General features: G+C 36.1%; 1 protein-coding gene across 2 annotated transcripts in view; it reads left to right on the top strand.

The window, feature by feature from the left end:
- The window catches only part of SCFD1 (sec1 family domain containing 1), a 104,304-nt gene extending 82,552 nt beyond the window's left edge, over nt 1–21,752 (top strand). For both annotated transcript variants that reach the window (XM_050797843.1, XM_050797844.1), the window contains 6 exons: nt 3,645–3,698; nt 7,090–7,142; nt 9,944–9,977; nt 10,607–10,672; nt 20,719–20,787; nt 21,536–21,752. In XM_050797843.1, the coding sequence (XP_050653800.1) occupies nt 3,645–3,698; nt 7,090–7,142; nt 9,944–9,977; nt 10,607–10,672; nt 20,719–20,787; nt 21,536–21,559 (300 nt within the window). In that variant the 3' untranslated portion in view covers nt 21,560–21,752. The remainder of the gene's footprint in view (nt 1–3,644; nt 3,699–7,089; nt 7,143–9,943; nt 9,978–10,606; nt 10,673–20,718; nt 20,788–21,535) is intronic.
- Nucleotides 21,753–24,788: the final 3,036 nt, after the last annotated feature.

Below are 24,788 nucleotides of genomic sequence, written 5' to 3'. Positions count from 1 at the left end.
TATAGGTGAAATAAGATTTGCCACAAGTTAATAATTGTGGAAACTGGGTGATAGAGGGATAGATGTGTCTTAGTGAGTTCACATAATCTCATTTTATTTATTTTATTGCCATGGACATGAGATGATTTTGTAAACTCATCTGTAAGATAAGGGTGTTAGATACACTCTGTAGATCCCAGTCTGGTTTATAATTTTAAATTTTGGAGACAGCCCATCTTATTTCCTCTCCTTCTAGCTTCACTTCACTGGCAACTTTCCACCCTTCTATCATTGATACATCTCTCATCTCCAGTGTTTCCAGTGTCCACACACGCCATCTAATTCTTTACTTGGCTGATAACTGCCTTCAAGATAAGCGTCCTCTTACAGGAGGTTCACATAGGGCTTTTTCATTCTCCAGGGCTCTAGTAGTCAAGACAGTAGCAACTCTTGTCCCATCCCCACTGCCAGCTTCAACATCAGAGCATCATCTGAAGCCGAGGGCTGCAAGGGGAAAGTTAGAAATAGTCACCATAGATCAGTTGTCAGTATAGGTCAACAAGTGGCTAATTCTAGGAGAACCCAAAGGAAAAAAAACTTCCTTATTTTGGTTATAGAACTATATTATATTTCTTAGTTGTCTTTGAGTTTCTGTGCATATTTTATTTTGTTTTGTAATACACCATCAGAAATAAAGTTAACATTGTTTTTACCTAAGCTTTTCCAGTGACTAAAATCATAAAACATGACTAAAGTCATAAAATGACTTAGGATTTTTGGAAATAGATTTCTCACTATGTTTTTTCAGATAGTTTCTAGTTCATGTATTTCAAATTTGAAGAACTTTAATTTAGGATATTCCTGTGTATAGGACTCTGTCTCTCAAATCTATATCTATAATAGCTTTCTAATAAAAATTTAGTTGCAAACTATACAATAATGTTTTCCATTTTATTTCTAAACAACAATTTCTAAGAACAAAATATGCTTGGGAATTCTTAAAACAATTGAGTTTTTCATTTGATAAAATTTTGTTTATACCCCTTTTACTGAAGCACACAGACTTTTTATGTTTGTAAAGACACATAAGATAACACACTATTTGTTGAGCAAAGAATATTGTATGGTTTTGTTTGGATGTTTTCCATATGCTGGTATGTTAGCTGCTAAAATCTGGTTTTCTTAACCAGTAAAACTTGATTAACCTGGAATGTAAGTTATTCTAAATATATAATTGATTTTTGTTAATGATTAAGTCAATTCAGGCCTTTAGGCAAAGAATGGAGGCTAGCTAGAGCATTAGCTGGTGACAGATCTCAAAAGTTGTTTCCTGAAGTACTCTTTCCATTTTAAAGACATTATATATTTTTTAAAACCATTCTCTGTACCTGAAGCTTCCTTTAATATATGGGAGTATGTGAATATTGTATTGTATAGGAGTAGTAGATGATTTTGGTGTGTTATTTGGTTGTAAAAACCAGACAAAAACATAAGAAAGACTTGTCTCTGGGCTCTTTAATTTTTGAACAACTTTGCTGGAAAGAAATTTTTCTTATGTTACTTAATGACCTACTTGGCAGACTTGTCTTCAGATACAGCAGAACTATAAAACATAAAGTAAAATTTAATTGTATCCTTAGGAAAATCTCATTTTATACTAATTAAAGATTTACCATGGAATATTGGTATGAATATTCAAACTTCCAATTATTTTCACAAATATAATAAAAATAATATGACCCTTATGGTTTATTATTACATATAATCTTTTCTAAATTTTCCTCCATTGTATATATCTAAGAGTACAATGCAGGAAGCTAAACACAGAATTCAGTGTAAATAGAGAAATTGATATAAAGTTGTCAAGTTTAGTAAAATTTTACAAAACAATTTATAATGTTTTGTTCTAGAATTTTTTAATTATTCTTGTTAGGTTGCAAAGTACTTCATATCTGTTGTTGGTATTACTTGGAATACATAACTATAGTTTTTCTCCTTTGGATAAAGCATTTTAAAATCTTTCTTTAAAGCACATTTAAATCTGCACCCATTTACTCTTTAGAGAAATTGGTTTAGACTCACTCTTAAGTGAACAGACTCAATTTTATTTGAAACAAAACTTAAAAGGTAAAATTTTGAGCCACCTTTTTTTTTAAAAAAAAAAAAATCTAAATAGTATTCAGGAAGTATGTTCAGACAGCTTGAACATTTGATGCTTGTATTTATATTTGAAAGTACCTAGCCAACATAAATATCAGAGAGTAACGAAATAGCTTTAATTTTAATTTTACTTGCCTGAGACCATCTTAAAAGGTTTTTACTTTACCAGTCTAGGGAAGGTAGCAGTATCCTTAGTGACAGTCCATTTTAATTACAATAAAATGTTTTATGATCTAAGAAAACAGAAAATCCTTATATAATAGTAATGTGTTATCTATAGATTTTAGTCTGATCTATAAACAATCAGATTGAATGTTTTTGGCATACAAAGTCTCTGAAATACATAAAGTACAATAGATACAAGACTGTTCTCTTCAGAACATCATATACAATTCACAAAGGAAATATCAGTTCAAAATGAACAGAATAACACTTCATTAGGAATGCACTTTGAATAAACTTAATAGTCACCTACTAAATTTTCTAAATTTGACTTATGTTCAAAATAATAAAACTTGTCAGACTGAAATGTAACAGTATTTCTTATGCCACAGCCTGTAAACAAGTCAGGAGACAGCCTTTTGCCAGCACCTGTGTTGTACATTTCATGTTCAAAGTGGAATCTGTTCTGTAAGATGATGCAGTACTACATTGAAAACTTGGAATTTATCCCAGGCAAAATAAAAATGGTCAATAAAGTTGTTTGTGTATCCATATCCCCATTTTCCAAAGTACAAAAAAATACCTTTTTATTAGAAATGAATGAACTCTTACATCATTTAATATCATACATTTGCACGAACTTTAAAAGTTACTTTATTTGTAAAGAAAACTTTTATAATCCACAGAGAGGAAATGAAAAAAATACAGTGGGATTCTGGCCATGCATGGTGGATCACACCTATAATCCCAGCATTTTAGGAAGCTGAGGTGGGTGGATCACCTAAGGTCAGGAGTTTGAGACCAGCGTGGCCAACATGGTGAAACCCTATCTCTACTAAAAATATAAAAATTAGCCAGGCAAGGTGGCATGAGCCTGTATTCCCAGCTACTTGGGAGGCTGAGGCAGGCAGATCGCTTGAACCAAGGAGGCAGAGGCTGCAGTGAGCCGAGATTGTGCTACTGCACTCCAGCCTGGGTGACAGCTAGGCTCCATCTCAAAAATTTTAAAAAAAGTGGGGGGGGATTCTTCTTTGATCAAAACAAAAGCTTGCAGTTACTAGTATTAAAAGCAAACACCCAACAAAGTAAAAAGCCCAAACATGTATTTGTACTAAAACCTGAATACACCTACACACTTAAAGAAGCATTTTTACTTAGAATTATATTTTCCTATGGAAACTTGAGTAGTGCCAAGAGTATTTACATCTTTGACATCACCTTTACCCTTCACAGACTACTTAATCTTAGAATGTGTTTAATTGAAAGGTAAGCATACTTAACTGTAGAATGATCAGATGGTTTTGGTTTGACGTTCTAATATTTAACAAAATACTTTTCCACAGAATCTACCTGTTACTCGTATTTTGGACAGTCTTATGGAGATGAAGTCAAACCCTGTGAGTACCATATAACATACTTTGTGTAAATTCCTGAATGTGTCAAACTGACTAGTATGAAAGAGGATAAAATCAGATTGAGTTCCTTGTGAGCCTAATCACAGCAGAATACATGAGAGAAAGGAAGAGTCCATGTTCTCAAGAAGCCTTTTTTAGCCATTATCACAGATTCTGGGAATTGGTTTTCTCAGCTGCTATACCCATTCTGGCCAGCTCTCATTCAAATGTCATGTAGATTATATTCTATTTGTATAATTAAATGTGAAATATATCCTAAGGAACAAATTTATGTAAATGAAAAAAGAACCAGTGAGCATTTGTTGGTGTAGTATAAAGAGTACCAAACCAATTTAATTTTATAAAAGTTAAATTAGGAAAGCAGTGCATAGTAAAAATGTTAAGTGCATATGTTTATAGGGCACTAAATTATTTTGGACTGAATAAGTAAACTGACAATGAAATCATTGGGTGAATAGACAAATGGGTCAATATCGTTAGTATTGACTTAAAGAATGGGTTTCTAAGCTATCTGTAATTCGAAAAAGAATGTAAAAATCATCACAATCTGTTTCATAAAACATCCCGTCCTGTTACTGTCACAACCAAAAGGTGGTTATTACCACAAGAATCTGGAATCAAAAACAGGCAGCATGATCCTACCCACTTCAAAACCCTGGTTTGAGTTGATCTAAATCCCTATAGACTTGGCAGTGAGGCTTAGGATTCCAGTCCTAAGAAAAAATGAGAACAGAATCTTCAGACGAGTGTGACATTTTTTGTAATTGTCAGAACATGACTGTAATAACAGAAAAAAATAACAAAAACAAATTTTAAAATTCACTGGTGTGAGAACAAAGATACAGTGTAATAAAACATCTCAAAAGGGCAGTTAGTATTATGAAAGGAATGGGAGAGTCGTTTATAGTAAGCTAAAAAGGATTGGATTCTTCCATCTGGGAATCAATACAGATAAAGTGGTATACAATGAAATAATAATAGACTTTGTCACTACATTCTAGAATACATGAAGAAAAGGTTCTTCCTGAAAAGCCTAAGAGAGGTATACATTTATGACTGATTTAGAGAATACTGCTTCCTAATAGGCAATAAACTTCCACAAGATATTATGCCAAGCAACTATAAAGATTAAAAATATAAGTAAATGCAAAAATTTAGACAGGTGCCAAATACACAGGGGGGTTAAGAAATTTTGATAATGGGTTAAGAAATTTTGATACTGTCCAGGCGTGGTTGCTTATGCCTGTAATACCAGCACTTTAGGTGGCCAAGGCTGGCGGATCACTTGAGCTCAGAAGTTTGAGACCAGCCTGGGCCACATGGTGAAACCCCGTCTCTACAAAACATACAAAAAATTAGCCTGGTGTGGTGATGTGCACCTGTAGTCCCAGCTACTCGGAAGGCTGAGGTAAGAGGATCACTTGAGCTCAGGAGGTTGAGGCTGCATTGTGCCAAGATTGTGCCACTGCACTCCATCCTGGGTGACAGAGTGAGACCCTGTCTCAAAAAAAAGAAAAAAAAATTGTGATATTTTGTTACTGTCCCTAATCTTGAAGTTGAGATGAAAAATAATGACAGTAATAATAATAATAATAGCTAACATTTATTGAGTACTTATCATGTTCCAGAAATCATTCAAAGCATTTTTTGGTGGCTCACACCTGTAATCCTAGGACTTTGGGAGGCCGAAGCAGGCGGCTCACTTGAGGTCAGGAGTTCAAAACCAGCCTGGCCAACATGGTGAAACCCCGTCTCTACAAAATATTAGTGGGGCATGGTGGCACACTCCTGTAATCCCAGCTACTCTTGAGGCTGAGGCAGGAGAATTGCTTGAACCCTGGAGGCAGAGTTTGCAGTAAGCCGAGATCACACCACTGCACTCCAGCCTGGGTGACAGAGCAACACTCTGCCTCAAAAAAAAAAAAAAAAAAAAAAAAAAAAAAAAAAAAAAAACACATTTTTCACCTATTATCTCACCTAATCCTCATTAGAACTTTCTAAGTACTAGTATTATCGTTCTCATTTTATAGATGAAGACACTGTAGTGTAATGAAGTCAATTAACTTGCCCAAGGACACACAGCTAGTAAATGGCAGACTTAAGATTTTAACTAAAGGCCAAGTTTTTTACCATTATGCTGTATCAATTAGGGCAAGAATCATTCCCTTCATGGAATCCCAGAACTTAGAGCGTTAAAGAAACGTAAGTCATCTTAACAGTGGAGGAGAGGCAACCAAGAAATGTTGTGACTTCCCAAGTTACACTACTTTTAGTAGCAGAACTGGAACCAGAAACCTACTACTGCTATGTACCTGCCTGGTGCTCATTCCAGCATACACATTCCTTCCAGATTTCTCTGTCATGAACACATGGATGGCTACCTTGTGGATCTTACTGAAATGTTTCTCCAAGCTATGAAAGTTCATTGATGAGTTCCCTTGACTTTGACTTTATAACTCAAGGCATATTATTGCAGATGGATATTTTTTCACTTAACTAAGAAAAAGTAACTTTTTCTGTTTTGAAAGCATTTCTTCATCTGCTAGGTGAGGCGGTTGCCTGCATTCTCATCCTTCTCCTCTTCCCAGATGGACAAAGTGATTTGGAAGCAATGAAGAGATTAGCAAAATGCAAAAGAGATTAGCAAAGTATACTAAGTTAGACCTGACAGATAATCGATTGTATCCATTTAAAATGCTGTAACCTAATTCTAGATGCATTTTTATCAGTTCATTTATTAAATGTTTTCCTTTCATTTCTTAATTAAATAAATTAAAATTAAGGCAAGATATCAGATAGGTTATCATGCCTTGTAAGTCGGGCTGGTTGTGGTTTCTTGAAGCAAAGTGTTGAAGGATCCTTACACTGTATTTGGGTTTACTGAGAGTGCTATGATTGATTAGCAATGTCCACCATTGGGTACAGGACTAAATAGTAGCAGCATGTGTAGCGGATTTGTCATGAATCAGGTTTTGATAGGACTGTCAACACTCTAGAAGAGAATTAGTTTCTCTGGCATGGTAATTAAGAACTTGGGCATTGAAACTAGACTGCCTGGGTTCAAATCCTGTAGTTCCCATACTTACTAATCATGTAACTTTATAAAGTTACATAACTTTTCTGTACCCTAAACTGCCAATCTGAAAAACAAGAGTAACAGTAACGACCTGATAGACCATTATTGGGATTGAGTAATTTCATCTAAAGCACTTAGAATAAAGGTTAGCACATAGTAAGTGTTCATTAAGTATTAGGGGTGGTTGTTATACATTCTACAAAATGGATAGATTCATTAAAATAGGATACTCTAAGCCAAACTGACCTTCTAAAGAGAAATTCCACAGTCATGGTAAAGTTCTATTTTTTTTAATAGGAAACTGATGACTATAGATATTTTGATCCCAAAATGCTACGGGGCAATGACAGGTAAGCAGCTTTGGTCTTGTTTAACTTGTTATGGATTTTTTCCCCTCAAGAATGGAAATAATTGATTTTTTTATTATATAGTACTGCTTATTATTAAAAATCCAAACTATATGGAAAACTCATAAGGAAACAGTATGTATAATCTCATTATCCAGAGATATCTCTAGTAATGATACTTAGCATTTAGATGTTTTTCCTTCCACATTTACACACACACAAATCCATTCAGATGTTTACTGGTGTTTTTATGAAATGGTGGCGGTATTAGAAACTAATTGTGGGTGAGGGAAATTTGGATAACATGTGTTTTTAAATGAATATTCTTATTGGACCAATTGAAAAAAATAGGAGCTTTATATTGGATAGCAGTTGTTTGGTTGTTTTTTATTTAACTGGTCCATAAAATTAAAGTCTCTGGGAACTGTTGCTATATAACACCTTGTGTCAATGAAGCATTCTATAAATAAACTCTGCATTTTATCACAGACATTGGATGGTAAGATATCCTTATGGATATTATTTTTCATGATTTAATTAGCGGTGGTATGACAAATAGCCTACAAGATACAGAAAAAGAATAGGCAGAATTGGGGGTGGGGAGCCAGGAATAACTGCCTTGGAATGATTTGTCTGTAGATGAAGCTAGTGAAGCTAGTTTCTTGCCTCTTCCTTATGTTTGGGATCTTCAGAACTTTACATTCGCTCTATCCCAAGCTTTCACATCTTTGTAGATGGTGTGAAAATAATCTAGTCACTAGATTAAATTGCTTGATAACTTGAAATCTTATTCCCTTTTCTGAATTTACCAGAAATAACAAGCAAAATTGCATAAGAACTGCCAACAGCAGCTGCTGTTGGCAAGAGAGAATTTGACAAAGAATGGATTACGGAAAGGGGGATGAGGATTGACTACTAATGGGTACAGGACTTCTTCTAGGGGTGATAAAAATGTTCTGAAATTAGACAGTGATGGTTGTACAACTCTAAATATACTAAAAACCACTGATTGTACACTTTACAACAATAGATTAGCAACTTTTTCCTATATTGATGATTCTCTAGCTTACATTTTTTCCTTCCTTGCATTTAGCTATCAAGTAGATACACAGTTAGTCCTCAATATGCATGGGTTCCTCATCCATGGATTCAACTAACCAGGGTTCGAAAATATTTGGGGGGAAAAATGGATGGTTGTATCTATACTGAGCATGTACAGACTTTTTTTTTCTTGTGTTTATTCTCTAAGCAATACCTAATATAATGTAAACTATATAGTTTGTTATACTGTTTACATAGCATTTACATTGTATTAGGTATTATAAGTAATCTGGAGATTATTTAAAGTATATGGGAAGATGTGCATAGGTTATATGCAAACACTACACCATTTTACATAAGGTACTTGAGCATCTGTGGACTTTGGTGTCTATGGGGGTTCCTGGAACCAGTCCTTCATGGATATTAAGGGATACTTGGCTTCTTGAAAATTTACTGAGAAATGTTTAATCCTTAATGTAGTTTATGCATGGTAATGAGGAAGAATATTAGCATTGATAAGACAGATAAGCTTAGAGTTTCATTTTTAACAGAGCCTTCTCCTGAGCTATCCCATCACAGTTAAATCTTGGTGATTAATAACTAGTAATACTATTCTATAAGTCTTACCTGTCCTCATCCATGTCTACTCTTTAAGGAACTGAAACACTGAAGAGGCATTTCAGTCAGGTGGACTTGTAGCTTCTTCTTTGAATATTCAGACAGGCCATAGAAATGAGGAAAAGATATAGAACTGTGTCATCAGCCTCTGAACAATTAAGGAAAGTTATAATAGCCCCCTTTTCTCAGTTGAGATTTTCAGAAATTACTTTTGGGGAAAATCTAAGTTGTCCTTTTAAGTCATATTGTACAACCTGTTTTAGCACTCAAATATAAGTCTAGACTCGCACAAGCTTTGAAAAATGTCTTTATTATGTATATTTTTATAATACTTTGGTGTCTAAGAGATCTTTAATAAATAAGCTACAGCAAAATTCAGATCCCTCCTTCCCTTCCCCATTTGCTTCCTGAGTTGTTATTCTTCCCACAGATGTATTTATACAGTTTTTCCACAAATGTAGATATCTACAAACTATATATAATATTGAGTGTGGTAAAAATTTACCACATAAAATATATGCCTTATCCATTCACCACATACCCAGACTTATACTCCTCCTCATGGGAGCTGCTGCTCATCTAGAATTTTTTTTTTTTTTTTTTGAGACGGAGTCTCGCTCTGTTGCCCAGGCTGGAGTGCAGTGGCAGGATCTCAGCTCACTGCAAGCTCCGCCTCCCGGATTTACACCATTCTCCTGCCTCAGCCTCCCAAGTAGGTGGGATTACAGGCGCCCGCCACCTTGCCCGGCTAGTTTTTTTTTGTATTTTTTAGTAGAGACGGGGTTTCACCGGGTTAGCCAGGATGGTCTCGATCTCCTGACTTCGTGATCTGCCCGTCTCGGCCTCCCAAAGTGCTGGGATTACAGGCTTGAGCCACTGCGCCCGGCCTAGAATTTTATTTTAAAATAATAGGTTGACCCATTTCCTTTTAGACTCTGAGATATCTCCCTCTTCTAGCTTCTTCCTATGAAACCCAGTTCACTACCTGGCTCTGCAAAATTAAAGGACCCACCTCTCTAAGGAAGTGAAGGAGGTAGAATGGTAAATACTTATCTAATAGTGCATGTGTGTGTATTTCCCATACCTATTTTATTCATAATAAAAGCCATGGGTGAAATTTTCAGTACGGTTTTTCTTTATTACAGCTCAGTTCCCAGAAATAAGAATCCATTCCAAGAGGTAAGTTTCATATAAAAATTCTCTGTTCCTAGAAAGGAAAGATGAAAGGTGACCAATCTTGAAGACTGTCCGTCCCAAATGTGGCTTTATGATGACTAGTGTATGGTAATTTTGATCAATCCAGTTGTGTATACCCAAGATTCTTGTCAAAAAATTTGGCCTAGCAATTGTATTTTTCTAATTTATAAAGCTGCTTGTATTTATAATATTTTAAGCTTAAAAATAACTGACAAATAATTCACAGGCAATGAAGTCTTTCAGATTGCAGTGAGAGTTTTTTACATGTGTGGAACCTTTTACTGAAATTGGATTCCAAACATTTGTGAAGATATCATGACTGTTTTCATTTGAAATACAAAGAAGCTTCTCCATAAAAAATACAGTAAATAACATATACTGGAAATTATAGTTATTTTCCTCTAAATTGTTTCTGAAAAATCTCTTCATACTACTCAAGAGACATTAGAAATTTATAGAAATTTATATGACTTTTTAGAAACATTTCCTAATAATTAAAATAGCATCAGGTGCTTAGAATATGACTTTTGGCTAGCATTTTTTAACCTTAATTTTAGAATAGGTTTCAGACTAAAAACCGTGTTGCTTTTTTTTATCTGTTTGCATTTTAGGCCATTGTTTTTGTGGTGGGAGGAGGCAACTACATTGAATATCAAAATCTTGTTGACTACATAAAGGTACATTTTATTTAGACTTTTTATTCTGTTGTTAGATGGTTTCATAGGTAGAACACTAGCATTCTCTGATGGCTATCCTGATCCTTTTATAACTTCTAAAAGGTAGTTTCAAAAATCATGCATATATGATTTTTAAATGTTTATTGTTTTCCTATTCCTATCACATTCATTTCTGGCCTAAAATTGCACTTAATCTAGAAAACAATGTATCTTATTGATAAATGCACTTTGCAGCTACCTGTCTTAATATAACATCAAATGCTTAGAGACCTCAAGCAAGCTCTTCAAACAAAAAAAAAAAACAAAACTCTCATGAAATGATTTACAAAACTCATTTATCTGAATAATATGCACTTTACTCCTATTAACTTAAATCAGCAACATACTTCTAACATGTTTTTTGTTTTGTTTTGTTTTTTCAGCAAACAGGAGCTATAGAGGTAGCAAATGAAGGGGAGTGCAGGGAGTGGCAGACAACTAAGCAAAAAGGAAGGAAGGAAGGAACATACTTTGAAAAGGAAAAACTATTTAAAATTCAGGGGCAACAGAATTAGCTATTTTTAGAATGTCATTTTGTAATCTTCATTTATTCACTTAACATTAAATAATGATCATTCTTTGTGTCCTTATGCCTTAATGATGGTAGAGGGTTATGGTACAATGAAGACAAAATCACACAGGCAGATGCCACAGAGCTCCAAAACAAATAACTATACTTGGGATTCTATCTTAGTTTCATAGGACACGCTTCATCTTTGCATCGTGAACCACCAAGATATATGTGTGAGATACATTAGTTTCAGAAGAGCCCTAGTCTTGTACAAAGGTTATTTTTATTTTTTTAACTTTTAAGTTCAGGGGTACGTGCAGTTTTGTTATATAAGTAAACTTGTGTCATGGGGTTTGTTGTACAGATTATTTCATCACTCAGGTATTAAGCCTAGTACCCATTTTTATTTTTCCCAATCCTCTCCCTCTTACCACCCTCCACCAGACCTCAGTATGTGGTGTTCCCCTCCGATGTGTCCATGTGTTCTCATCATTTAGCTCTCACTTAGATATCGTGCAGTATTTGGTTTTCTGTTCCTGAGTGAGTTTGCTAATGATAATGGCCTGCAGCCCCATCCATGTCCCTGCAAAGAACATGATCTTATTATTTTTTATGCCTGCGTGGTATTCCATGGTGTATATGTACCACATTTTCTTTATCTAGTCTAACATCATTGGACATTTAGGTTGATTCCATGTCTTTGCTATCGTGAATAGTGCTGCAAGTGAACATATCTGTGCGTGCATCTTTAGAATAGAATGATTATATCATTTGGGGTATATACCCCAAATCCCAGTAATGGGATTGCAGGGTCGAATGGTATTTCTGTCTTTAGGTCTTTGAGGAATCGCCACACTGCCTTCCACAATGGCTAAATTTACAGTTGCATCAACATTCCAAAAAGGGATGTGTATAAGTGTTCCTTTTTCTCCAAAACCTCACCAGCATCTTAAAAAAAAAAAAAAAAAACATGCTGACTGGTGTAAGATGGTATCTCATTGTGGTTTTGATTTGCGTTTCTCTAATGATCAGTGGTGATGAGCTTTTTTTCATATGTTTTTGGCCACATGTATGTCTTCTTTTGAAAGTGTTCATGTCCTTTTGCCCACTTTTTTATGGGTTTTTTTTTTATTTTTATTTATTTATTTTTTTTGAGACAGAGTCTTACTCCATTGCCCAGGTTGGAGTGCAGTGGTGCCATCTCGGCTCACAGCAACCTCTGTCTCCTAGATTCAAGTGATTGTCCTGCCTCAGCCTCTCAAGTAGCTGGGATTACAGGCACGCCCTTCCACACCCAGCTAATTTTTGTATTTTTAATAGACACGGAGTTACACCATGTTGGCCAGATTGGTCTCGAACTCCTGACCTCAAGTGATCCGCCCACCTCAGCCTCCTAAAGTGCTGGGATTACAGGTGTGAGCCACCGCATCTGGGCTGGGGTAGTTTTTTCTTGTAAAGCTCCTTATAGATGCTGGATATTAGACCTTTCCTGGATGCACAGTTTGCACAAACTTTCTACCATCCTATAGGTTTTCTGTTGATAATTTCTTTCGCTATGTAGAAGCTCTTTAGTTTAATTGGATCCCATTTGGCAATTTTTGCTTTTGTTGCAGTTGCTTTTGGTGTCTTTGTCATGAAATCTTTGCCCGTTCCTATGTCCAATATGATATTGCCTAGGTTGTCTTCCAGGGTTTTGATAGTTTTGGGTTTAACATTTAAGTCTTTAATCCATCTTGAGTTGATTTTTGTATATGGGTGTAAGGAAGAAGTCCGGTTTGAGTTTTCTGCATATGGCTAGCCAGTTATCCTAGCACCATTTATTGACCAGGGAGTCCTTTCTCCATTGCTTGTTTTTGTCAGGTTTGTGGAAGATCAGATGGTTGTAGGTATGCAGTCTTATTTCTCGGTTCTCTGTTCTGTTTGATTGGTCCGTAGGTCTGTTTTTGTACCAGTACCATGCTGTTTTGGCTACTGTATAGCTCTATAGTATAGTTTGAAGTCGGATAGCATGATGCCTCCAGCTTTGTTCTTTTTCCTTATGATTGCCCTGGCTATTTTGGCTCTTTTTTGGTTCCATGTGAATTTTAAAATACTTTTCTCTAGTTCTGTGAAGAATGTCAGTGGCAATTTAATAGGAATAGCATTTAATCTATCAATTGTTTTGGGCAGTATGGCCATTTTAATGGTATTTCTTCTTCCTATCCATGAGCGTGGAATGTTTTTCCATTTGTTTGTGTCATCTCTGATTTATTTGAGCAGTGGTTTGTAGTTCTCCTTGTAGAGATCTTTCACCTCCCTAGTTAGCTGTATTCTTGGGTGTTTTATTCTTTTTGTGGCAATTGTGAATGGGAGCTTCTTCCTGATTTGGCTCTCAGCTTGACTGTTACTGTTGTATAGGAATGCTTGTGATTTTTGCACATTGATTTTGTTTCCTAGACCTTACTGAAGTTGTTTATCAGCTTAAGAAGTTTTTGAGCTGAGACTGTGTGGGCTTTTCTAAATATAGGATCATGTCATCTGCATACAGAGGCAGTTTGACTTCTTGTCTTCCTATTTGGATATCCTTTTCTTTCTCTTGCCTGATTGCCCTGGCCAGAACTTCCAATACTATGTTGAATAGCAGTGGTCAGAGAGGGCATCCTTATCTTGTGCCAGTTTTCAAGCGGGAATGGTTAATACTCTTCTAGTTTCATAGCAGAAATTAAGTTGCATGACCAGGCTCAAAAGCAGAAACCAAGGGACCATGACAGAAACCAGATGCAAACCATCTCTATAAACAGTGCTGACAAGCTAGTACAAGTTGCCCCCTAGTCTTGACCCTAGCACAGGACTATATTCATCACTACTGAGAACATTTCATTCAGGTTTGGCCAATAGTTAGCAATATGACTGGTTCCAGGTGTTCCTAGGGATAAACACATGGTTGCAATAGACGCTTATGCATTCCACACGCTCTTTACCCTTAGTTAAGCTTTTTAAATCACTTGTCATCATTCTTCTTTTGGCATCTTTTACCTTATATAACAGAAAAACAAGAAGATAAACACCAAATTACTAATCATTTGTAGTGACTGAAGTAGATTTATAACTTTTTAAAAAATTGCAGTTTACCATAGTCCAGTGAAAACTTGTTCTTAATCATGTACAAGCTTGACAGTTTTACCTCTTTCTACCACAGAAAGTTGAATTTTGTGAAATTTTATAACCATTATTAGTCTAGTTCTTTCTCTGATAATCTGGCCTTTTACCAGAAGACCATCTTGTAGGGGTTTTAATTCAATTTCCTTATACATTTGCTCATTCATTTGGTCATAGGATTTGTTCTTAGGAACCTCACCAATGATACCAGTATTGCACCACATAGCAATTATGTTATGATTTAGATTGCTTAGAACCTCACCAATGATACCATTTGCACCAAGTAGCAATTACATTATGATTTAGATTGCTTACTAAATGTTTTCTCATCTTTCTCAACAAAATCAACTCTTGCTTATATACCAAAATGTTATAATTGACTGAGGCACTGTAAGTTTCCCATAAATTCATTCTTTTTGCTCACTCTGCCAAGATACCAGGCCATTTTCCTTGCCCTGCTTCAGCTTTTAATTGAGGAGCATACTTAATCCTTCTTGAGTCTGGGTGCATGTGTCTTCCCATCTTTATGTAACTGTTGAGTTTGTTTTATCATTTTTCCAGACTGCTTGCCACCATTTCCCTTCCTCCTGAAATAACATTTCTTGTAAACAACCAATAGGTCATTAAGTCATCTTCCTCAGTATGTCTCTTTTCATTAAAGGCAAATTGGGCTTAGCATGGGACTCATAGAACTGTGCCAGTGTTTCTGCCCAAATTGGTTTAACCACCAAATATGTTGTTGCCATTGAGTTTTTATAGCTTGAATATCGTTTGAATATATCTTTTGGATCCAAAATCTTTCAGGAACCTTTTGAGAGATGGCGGGGGAGGGGAGACAAAAGTTTTCCGTTCCCCGAGACAGTGTCATATGAGTAGTAATTATTCTCAGCGAAAGAGCAGGGCTATCAATGGTAAGTGGGGAAGCCCACCTAGTTACCCCTTACTTGGTTTCAGTACCAAGAATTTTTTAACCTCAGTGCCTTCCACCCACAGAAACAAGGTCCATAGGCATTAGAGCACATGACACTATGACTAGTTGGAAATGCAGCAGTTATTTTATGTCTGTGTTTCTGGACACCTTTGTTAACAAATCATAACTGTGTTTAATAGTTACATGGTGGTCTGTGACTTCGTTGTTCAACAAAATCGTTTGTGTGCATTTCAGAGACAACAGTGTCCTAATTTTGCCTCCCCAAAGCAGTTCTGTACAATAGATAAAACCAACAGGAGCCAAAAGGCAAGCATTAGAATTATTCTGTGTTTATCCTCAAGATGTTATTAGCATCATCAAGATTCAGATAAAATTCTGCAGATTAAATTATTAAATCTTCTGCAACCTTAGCAGCTTCAAGTAAAGGAGACAATTTCATCAGGTCTTACGGGCATCTCTAAATAGAGCTGAGAGCAGTTTCTTGCGCCCAGGCTTTTACAAGATACCAAAATAATGTTAACTTTCTCTTTTGCGTTATTTACTTATTGGCTCCCTTTCTGAGAGTAAAGACTTTTCCTCCTTTCTCCTGTCGTTAGTTTTTTACCCAGACCTCGACCCCTGAGTTAGGAACCGTCAGATTCGGCAAGAGGACTTACCTGTGGGGCGGACGGCAATGTGAGACTGGCCAGTGCTTTTCCCCTTCGTCCATTCCCAGTCACATGAAGTTGGGGTGAATAACTACAAGTTTATAGGACTGTCTTGCCCACATGTGAGGAAAGATGCAAAAAACCATTAATTCCAAGCTTAGATTGGTGAAAATAAAAACAGTCCATTCCATCATTCCTCAGACAGTTATATTTAGAGGTATTATCTTCATGTCATGTTTGCAACTGATCCTTCTTTCTGAGCTTGTAAATGTAATCCATATCCCTACTTGATCAGTCAGAGGAAAAGGAAAATGTTCAGAAATATGGAGGAAATTGTTATCAGTTCCTGTGTTATTATTCTACCCTCCCTTATTTTTCCTGAAGTATCTCTATAATCTATTTAGTGTTGATTCCCCCTTTAATTCCATGCCCTTTATGTTTTGACACACATTCCATCATGCAAGTAACTCTGTCTCTCGTTAGCAATTTGAAAAGTGTTTCAGACATTTGCTCCAATACTTTGTGTTTGGTGAGGTAGATAAGTTAGTGTATGGTAGATAATGGTGGTTAGCACATTGTTGAACTGCACCTGCAGTAAAGTGAGTTTCTTTATCAGATCATACCTAAGTAGGAGGTCTAAATTGAAATGGTTTCTGCTGTGGCCTCTAATAATGTTAAAGGTGATTTCTGCAGCTACCAGGTATACACATCCAAATGAGTGTCTATTCTAGACAAGACCTGTTGCTGTGCACATGGAACCATAGATAATGGCCACCATAATTCTGTGTGAATGTATGTTTTCACTTCTTTTAAGTGTATCCCTAAGAGTGGAATTGTTGGGTCACTTAGTAACTCTGTAATCATTTGAAGAACTACAGACTATCTTCCAAAGCAGCTGCACAGTTTTACATTCCCCCCAGCAGTGTATGAGGGTTCTCACTTCTCCACTTCATTACTAACACTTGCTTTGTTATCTATATTTTCCTGATGACTTACGAAGTCAAGAATATTTTCACGTGTGTATTGGCCATTTGTATATCTTTGGAGAAATGTCTGTTTAGATCCTTTGTGGTTTTTTTTTTTTTTTTTTTTTTTTGAGATGGAGTCTCGTTCTGTCGTCCAGGCTGGAGTGCAGTGGTGCAATCTCGGCTCACTGCAACCTCTGCCTCCGGGGTTCAAGCAATTCTCCTGCCTCAGCCTCCCAAGTAACTGGGATTATAGGCACGTGCCACCACCACCCACCTTGGCCTCCCAAAGTGTTGGGATTACAGGCTTGAACCACCACGCCGGACCCCTCTGTCCATTTTTATTTGGGTTATTTTGCCTTTTTATTATTGAGTTGTAAGAATTCTCTATGTAATCTTGATACAATTCCCGTATCAGAGATATGATTTCCAGATCTTTTTCCCCCATTCTCTGGGTTGTCTTTTCTCCTTTTGTGATGGTGTCTTTTAAAGCGCAAAAGTTTATTTCAGCGAAGTCCAGTGTATCTCTTTTTTTCTTTTGTTGCCTGGGCTTTTTGTGGCATATCTAAGAATCCTTTGCCAAATCTAAGGTCATAAAGATTTGACCCTGAGTTTTCTTCTAAGAATTATATAATTTTTTAATATGGTATGAAGATCCAGCTTCATCTTTTTGCATATGGCTATCCAGTTGTTTCACTGCCTTTTGTTGAAAAGTCCATTATTTCCCCCATATAATGGTTTTGGCAACCTTGCTGAAAATCACTTGATGTGTATGAGTTTATTTCTGAACTCTCAGTTCCATTCTTCAGATCTATAGGTCTGTTCTTGCACCAGTATTATACTGTGTTGATCATCATGGCTTTTTTAGTACTTTTTGAAATCAGGACACATGTGAGTCCTCCTACTTTATTGTTTCAGCTTTTCTGGGTCTTTTGCAATTTTTTAATGAATTTTAGAATTTGTGAATGTCTACAAAGACTTTCTTATAGGGAGCATACTTAAATCTGTAGATGAGTTTGGGGAGTATTTTCATCTTAATTAAGGCTTCTGATCCATGAATATGGGATGTTTTTCCATTTATATCTGTAATTTCTTTCAATATTTTGTAGTCTTCAGAGTATATTTTTATGCTGTTATAAAAGACATTTTCTTAAGTTCATTTTTGGATTCTTCATTTGAAGTGCTTAAAAATCCAACTGATTTTTATATGTTGATCTTACGTTTCACAGCCTTGCTGAGTTTATTCTAATTGTTTTTAATGGATTTTTAGAAATTTCTATATACAAGATCATGTTATATATAAATAGATATAGTATTGCTTCTTTTCTGTCTTCTGCAACTGCCCTGGCTAGAACCTTCAATTCATCGTTGAATAGAAGAGGCAAGAGCAGACATCCTTGTCTTCTTTCTGATCATAGGGGCAAAGCATCTAGTCTTTGACCATTATATTATATATTTTATTATATTATTCATAGATGCCCTTTAGATCCATTAAATTTTTAGTAGCTACTAAGCCCCCCAGTTTAATTGTCCTGAGAGGATTTTTAAATCCCTTCGTTTTTTGTCCTGAATAATCCTAATCTTTTCCCTACCATTCAGCCCTATTAAGAAGGAACTGAGCTAGTAGGTCTATGACAGCCTTCCTCACATCATTAGAAACCTCTGTCAGTACAGTCTTGGAGTATGAAACTAAACATGCGACTATGCCTACATGAGACGTGCAATACAGAATTAATTAACATGACCCTTGGTTTATAATAGTCCATGACATAAGGGGCAAGTGCCAGAAAATACTGCTGTAATTCTGATTTATTTAGTAATGTTGTTAATCTAACCCATAATGTAAATGCTATTTGGCATAACTTTGGTATAATTGGTAAAAAATAATTTGACTGATTTTATCAAAACATTTGATAATACTGATATTGGCGAATTGGGAACTTGACTTAAAACCACAAGGTATTATCTTGATAGAAGGTGATTGGTTAGAGAAAGAACTACATTGAGTTAATTTTACATTGAATCAATATATTGGTACGTTTTATAAAGTTCAATTTCTTTTTCTTTTTTTGAGACAGAGTCTCATTCTTGTCACCCTGGCTGGAGTATAGTGGCGTGATCTCAGCTCACTGCAACCTCCGCTTCCCAGCAATTCTCCTGCCTCAGCTTCCTGGGTAGCTGGAATTACAGGCACGCACCACCGCGCCTGGCTAATTTTTGTATTTTTAGTAGAGACGGGGTTTCACCATGCTGGCCAGGCTGGTCTCAAACTTCTGACCTTGTGAACCACTTGCATTGGCCTCCCACAGTGCTGGGATTACAGGCATGAGCCACTGCACCCAGCCCATAAAGTTCAATTTTTAACTGAGAGAGGAAGTAAAGGGGTCATCAAGCTTGTACATGATTAAGAACAAGTCTGCACTGGAATGTTTGGTAAACTCAGTTTCTTTAAAATTACACCTACACTTCATTGGATGGCTAAAAACAATTGAAAAGAATGATGATGAGTAATTTGGTTAAGAAAGCTTGGCCCAGGGTGGGGACTGTACAAGTCAGGATTAATCTCAACTGGGCTACTATACCCTTGTGCTTATCTCCAGGAATACTGGGATCCATGGTGCTGATGTTCGTTTAGCCAAACCTGAATGAAGTACTAACTAGTGATGAATTCTAGTCCGGGACTAGAGACTACGATAAACCAGGGGGCAACCTTGCACTGGCTTGCCAGCATTGTTTAGTAGGAAATGTAAAGATTGATTTTACATTTTGCACCTGGTTTCTGTCATGTTCCCTTGGTTTCTGCAGTTGAGTCTGGTCATGCAGCCCAGTGTTGCCTACCTGACCAGAGAGGCATAAAAGACCTCTCCTTGAACAAGAATCAGGTTCTCCTGGGAGCTATGCCTAGAAGTTCTGGACCCCTCTAATGTTTCCCTGTGCCTGCTTTCTCCTTGTAGACTGTGACCTCTACCTTTAATTAATGCCTGTTAGCCACAAGAATCCCAATTATATGACCTATATACCATCTCATTTTGAAAAAAATCTGAGTTGCGGCTTTTTATTTATTCTCAGAGATGACCATCTAGGACATGTACTCAGCCACTAATGTTTGCTCAGCTTATACATCACAGAGTTGTGTGACAAAGCCATCATTCCTCTGTTCTTTGATGAATCATCAAATTACTTTGTGCTAGAATAAACTTTTTTTATATTACAAAAGAAATCTCATGAATTTACCTTCAGGTTCACAATACATACAAGAAATTAGCAAATCCCCAGTAGAGAAGTTTTGGCTGTTGTGATTGGGTTCCAGCATTGTAACTATTACTTTTATTCCCGATTTTGACAACATGGAATGAGATATATTAACTTATAAATACTGTGTTGCTCAAGTGGGACTAAAAGCACAATCCATGCTACCTGCACCGTAGTCCACTTTCAGCATAAAGAAACTCGAATGTATTCAAGTAGTAGACATCCTACATTGAAAGAATGTTGTTCTAAGATTTTATAGGTAACTGTTGCTCCTGTGAAATTTGACAGTGAGATTCCTTCTATTTTTAGTGTAACAGGAAATGGCACCAATAGTATGCCATAATATATATTTTGGGGGACAAAAATACTATGCTCATTTCACCACTTTATTCTTCTTCATTTCATGCAATTTTTAAGTAGATGTGGACACTAAAATCCAACACTATCCCAAAGAAAGACTGTTAACAACAACAACAAAAAACTTGCATATTAATCTCTTTTCTTGGGAATATTGAGTATATTTCTTGTTACTTGTATCTAAGTTCTGACTCTGATTTTTACAGGGGAAACAAGGCAAACACATTTTATATGGCTGCAGTGAGCTTTTTAATGCTACACAGTTCATAAAACAGGTAAAGTATATACCTTTGTTGTTTGTTTCTGTTAACATACCCTAGTTGCTATTGGTATTTTTCAAAAGAGAGAAAGAAAACCTCTTACTCACCTGAACCAGCTGCAACCAAAGCCATCCAGCTATACCAAGATAAGGTGTTGTCATGGGCGACTAAGAAAACCTTGATAAGTAATAACGTTTCCAGTAGGAGTTTGCTCATCCTTCCAGAACTGAAAGCCTTTCTTTGGCTTTTAATGATCCTTTAGAAATACAAAAATATATGAGACCTGTCAGTAGTGTTTCACTCATGACATTTCTCTTTACATTTTCACGAAGTTAGCACTAATTTTTTTAATTCCCAGGGTTTTTGTTTTCCATCAGTTGAACGTTAACTAATAATGTTTACATTTTTTTTTGCTATGACAATGTTTATTGCAATTCCATTTCCTTTTCTTTTTCTTGGTAGAGACAGTCTCTTGCTATGTTGCCCAGGCTGGTCTCAAACTCCTGGCCTCAAGTGATCCTCCTGCCTCAGCCTCCCAAGTAGCTAGGAGTACAGGCGTGAGCCACCATGCCCAGCCTTCAGTTTTTAAATATCTACAAATGTTTAACATTTGAGTTAGTGGTGAACATTAAGATTTATTATTCTAGGAATGTAGTGAATAAAATAGGAAGTGTAATTTATTAAGGGGTTTACAAATATGTTTGAATGTTTCTTTTGTGATCTTTTTTAAAAGTTTTATGTATGATTTTGTGTTTTGTTTCAGTTGTCACAACTTGGACAAAAGTAACACACAAAAACCTTACTATGATATAATCTACTTGGAATGTGGATAAATGTGAAAATAAAAGTTAGAAGAGCAGCATAACAGTGTCCTAACAGTGAAAATCAGTTATTTGTTAATTTTTAAGGAAATTCTATACTTAATATGTATTGATTAAAAGAAGAATAAAACATTTCAGAAATAAAATTTCAGCGTTGTTCATTTTTCTGTTTGAGAAAGTACTTTGGAAGTAAGGCAAGCTCCATCTGAGTATAATATTAAAATACTAATAACTGATAGGTTATGATTGAAGCTGTTGACATTTTAAGGTTATCATAATACAAATTTTATTTGATTGGTTCATGAATCCCCTATTTGTATACATTTTAATTGTACAACTACTTTTTCATATTTTGTAGGGTATCCATGTTGCTTCTAGATTTTAGATGGAGATTTTAAGCCACTTTAATGTCTCTACTTCTGGCACACCTATGTACATTTTATCACATAAAGTCCCTCCTTCATATAATGGTGATCAAGGCAACACTAACATGAGTTGGAATGGACATATATACAAAACATTCATCTCAAAGTTCTAAATAATATGTAAAAGTTAGTGTTAAACTTGATTCCAAGCTTCTTTTTGGTATGCAGTACTGACAAAGAGTATTGATCAGTCATACCGTTCAGCACGATGGTCTGAGTATCGTCATACCGTTCAGTACGTCCATAAGATAAAAAGCCAATTGCTTGAAAGGAATAAAAATAAACGCTTCGTATTTTAAAGGCCAGGGAGCTTTCCCTTCTAATGAGCCACATATCAACAGGAATCTCTAATGTTACAAACAATATACTGACAATACATGCAGATTCACAGGTCAAGAAAAATAATTCTAGATAGGTAAGGGTCTGTTAATCTGACTTATTCCTGAGACAAAATGTAAAGTGTGTGGAGGAATGGAAGGACTGAGTATACATCAAGCAGTTTTTGTTAAGTAACATAAATAACATTTATCCTATGCAGCTAGCTAAAGTCATATCCCTAAAAAAGGAGCCTAGAAAGTACACAATCCCAAAACGGTAAGCCTCTACCTCACTGGGGTATGAGCTAAACAAAAGAATCTCTAGTCAGGGTCCAGATTATATTTTTTTAACTTAATTCAGATACAAATAAGTAATCAGGGTACTGAAGTTTGATAACACCAGTAATTATAGCCTAGAAAAAAATGTTATAGCAAATGTTATCAAATACTAACCTTGGCTGTTTAAAAAAAAAAAAAAAAAAAAAGCTCACACCAAATATGGTATTTCCTCTCTTAGTGCCAGCAATGTGCATCACACGTTTATTTCAGTGTTCATCAAGCTTGCAAAACTTCCACACTGCTCCTGACAGTGTACTAATAGTATTTGAAATGTAAGTTCAGACTTTTCCTGCACATTAATTTGTTTAAATGTTATACTGAGTCTTTGAGACATAAATATAAATTTTCCATATATTAACATGTATAAATTGTATATTAACATGTCAAAAATATCTATTTTCCAGAAATAAAGTATGACATAGGGCTAGAGAGGAAAAAAAAAATGAAATTTAGGTATAAAAAGTCAAGATCCTTTCTGTAAAGAAAACATTGGGCCGGGCACGATGGCTCATGCCTGTAATCCCAGCACTTTGGATGGCCAAGGTGGACGGATTGCCTGAGGTCAGGAGTTCGAAACCAGCCTGGCCAACGTGGTGAAACCCTGTCTCCACTAAAAATACAAAAATTAACTGGGCGTGGTGGTGGGTGCCTATAATCCCACCTTACTCAGGAGGCTGAGACAGGAGAATCTGTTGACCTGGGAGGCAGAGGTTGCAGTGAGCCAAGATCACACCACTGCACTCCAGCCTGGGCCACAAGAGCAAAACTCCACCTCAAAAAAAAAAAAAAAATTAACTGGAGAAAGATTTTGTGAGTGTACAGATATAAAAGATGTTAGAAAATACCTAAAGGATAGAAAAATATAAAAGCATATTTGAAAAAACCTAGAAGTTAAAAATAAAATACCTAAAATTTAGCTCAGTGGATGGGTTTAGCAGCAGATGAAATGTGACTAAGAAGAAAATCTGAATCAGAAGATGGAGCAAAAGAAATTATCCACAATGTAACACAAAGATAATGGGAGCAAAGGAAAATAAAATAGATGAATAATAGGAAGGTCAACCAGGCTAGGCAGCAAAGGAAGCCCCCCACCGCCTACAAAAAATAAAATTACCTGGGCTTGGTGGCATGTGCCTGTGGTCCCACCACTCCAGCCTGGGAAACAGCAAGACCTTATCTAAAGATTGGGAAGGTCTAACAGTCATCTGGAGTTCCCAAAGGAGAAAAGAGGTAAAATGTGGCAGTGATAACACTTGAGGAGATGATACCTCATAATTTTTCAAAATAGACACCTCCTAGCAGGATAAAAAATAAAAAATTCACCCCTTGATATCATGAAACTGCAGAATACCAAAAATAACTCTTACAAAAACAGTACAAGAAAAATAAGATTCACTTTTAAGGAGGGAGGAGGAAGGGAAGGGGGCGGGAGGAGGAGGAGAGCTGACTTCTCAGGTGTAACCGTGAGACATAAAATTGTGGAATGGCATCTTTGATGGAAGTAAACTGCCAGCGTATATGTTAATGTCTAGCCAAATGCTCTTAAGAGGACAAAGTACACACAGACCAAAAAAAAAGTTTGCCACCAGCAGAATCTCACCAAGGAATGTCTAAAGTATGTACTTCACGTGGGAGAAAAGTGATTCCAGGTGTGAAAAGGAATGAAAATAAAACTTATGTAAAACTAAAAGAACATTGTTGTTTGAAACAACTTATGGTTTTTTTAAAAAAGAATTTACATACATCACAACCCAAACTGGAAGAACTCTTAATGATCCGAAACTAGGGTCTCCCAAATCCCAATTTTTCTTTGCCCTGACACACGACACACAAAATGCCTTGACCACTGTGTAACCTGGCTAGCTTCATGTTTTCCCCTGCAAGCTGCGACATTCCCAGGCACTGATAAGTTTGTTTATATTGCTGCCCAAAACACTGCAAGATAAAATGTAGACGCTAGCCCTGGCTCTCAGCTGTATTCCTTAAACCCCACATAAACTTCATATCCCAATCTCCTTGTTGCAGACATAGTAGAACATCTGTTTTTCTTACTCCATCACAAGTACCACTCTAGCACCCTGTAAGTTGCCTAATACATATTTTGGACTGATTTT

The sequence above is a fragment of the Macaca thibetana genome, chromosome 7 (genome assembly GCF_024542745.1).
Source record: "Macaca thibetana thibetana isolate TM-01 chromosome 7, ASM2454274v1, whole genome shotgun sequence".
In the NCBI taxonomy this organism is placed as follows: Eukaryota; Metazoa; Chordata; class Mammalia; order Primates; family Cercopithecidae; genus Macaca; species Macaca thibetana.
This window is presented reverse-complemented; position numbering and strand designations above follow the sequence as displayed.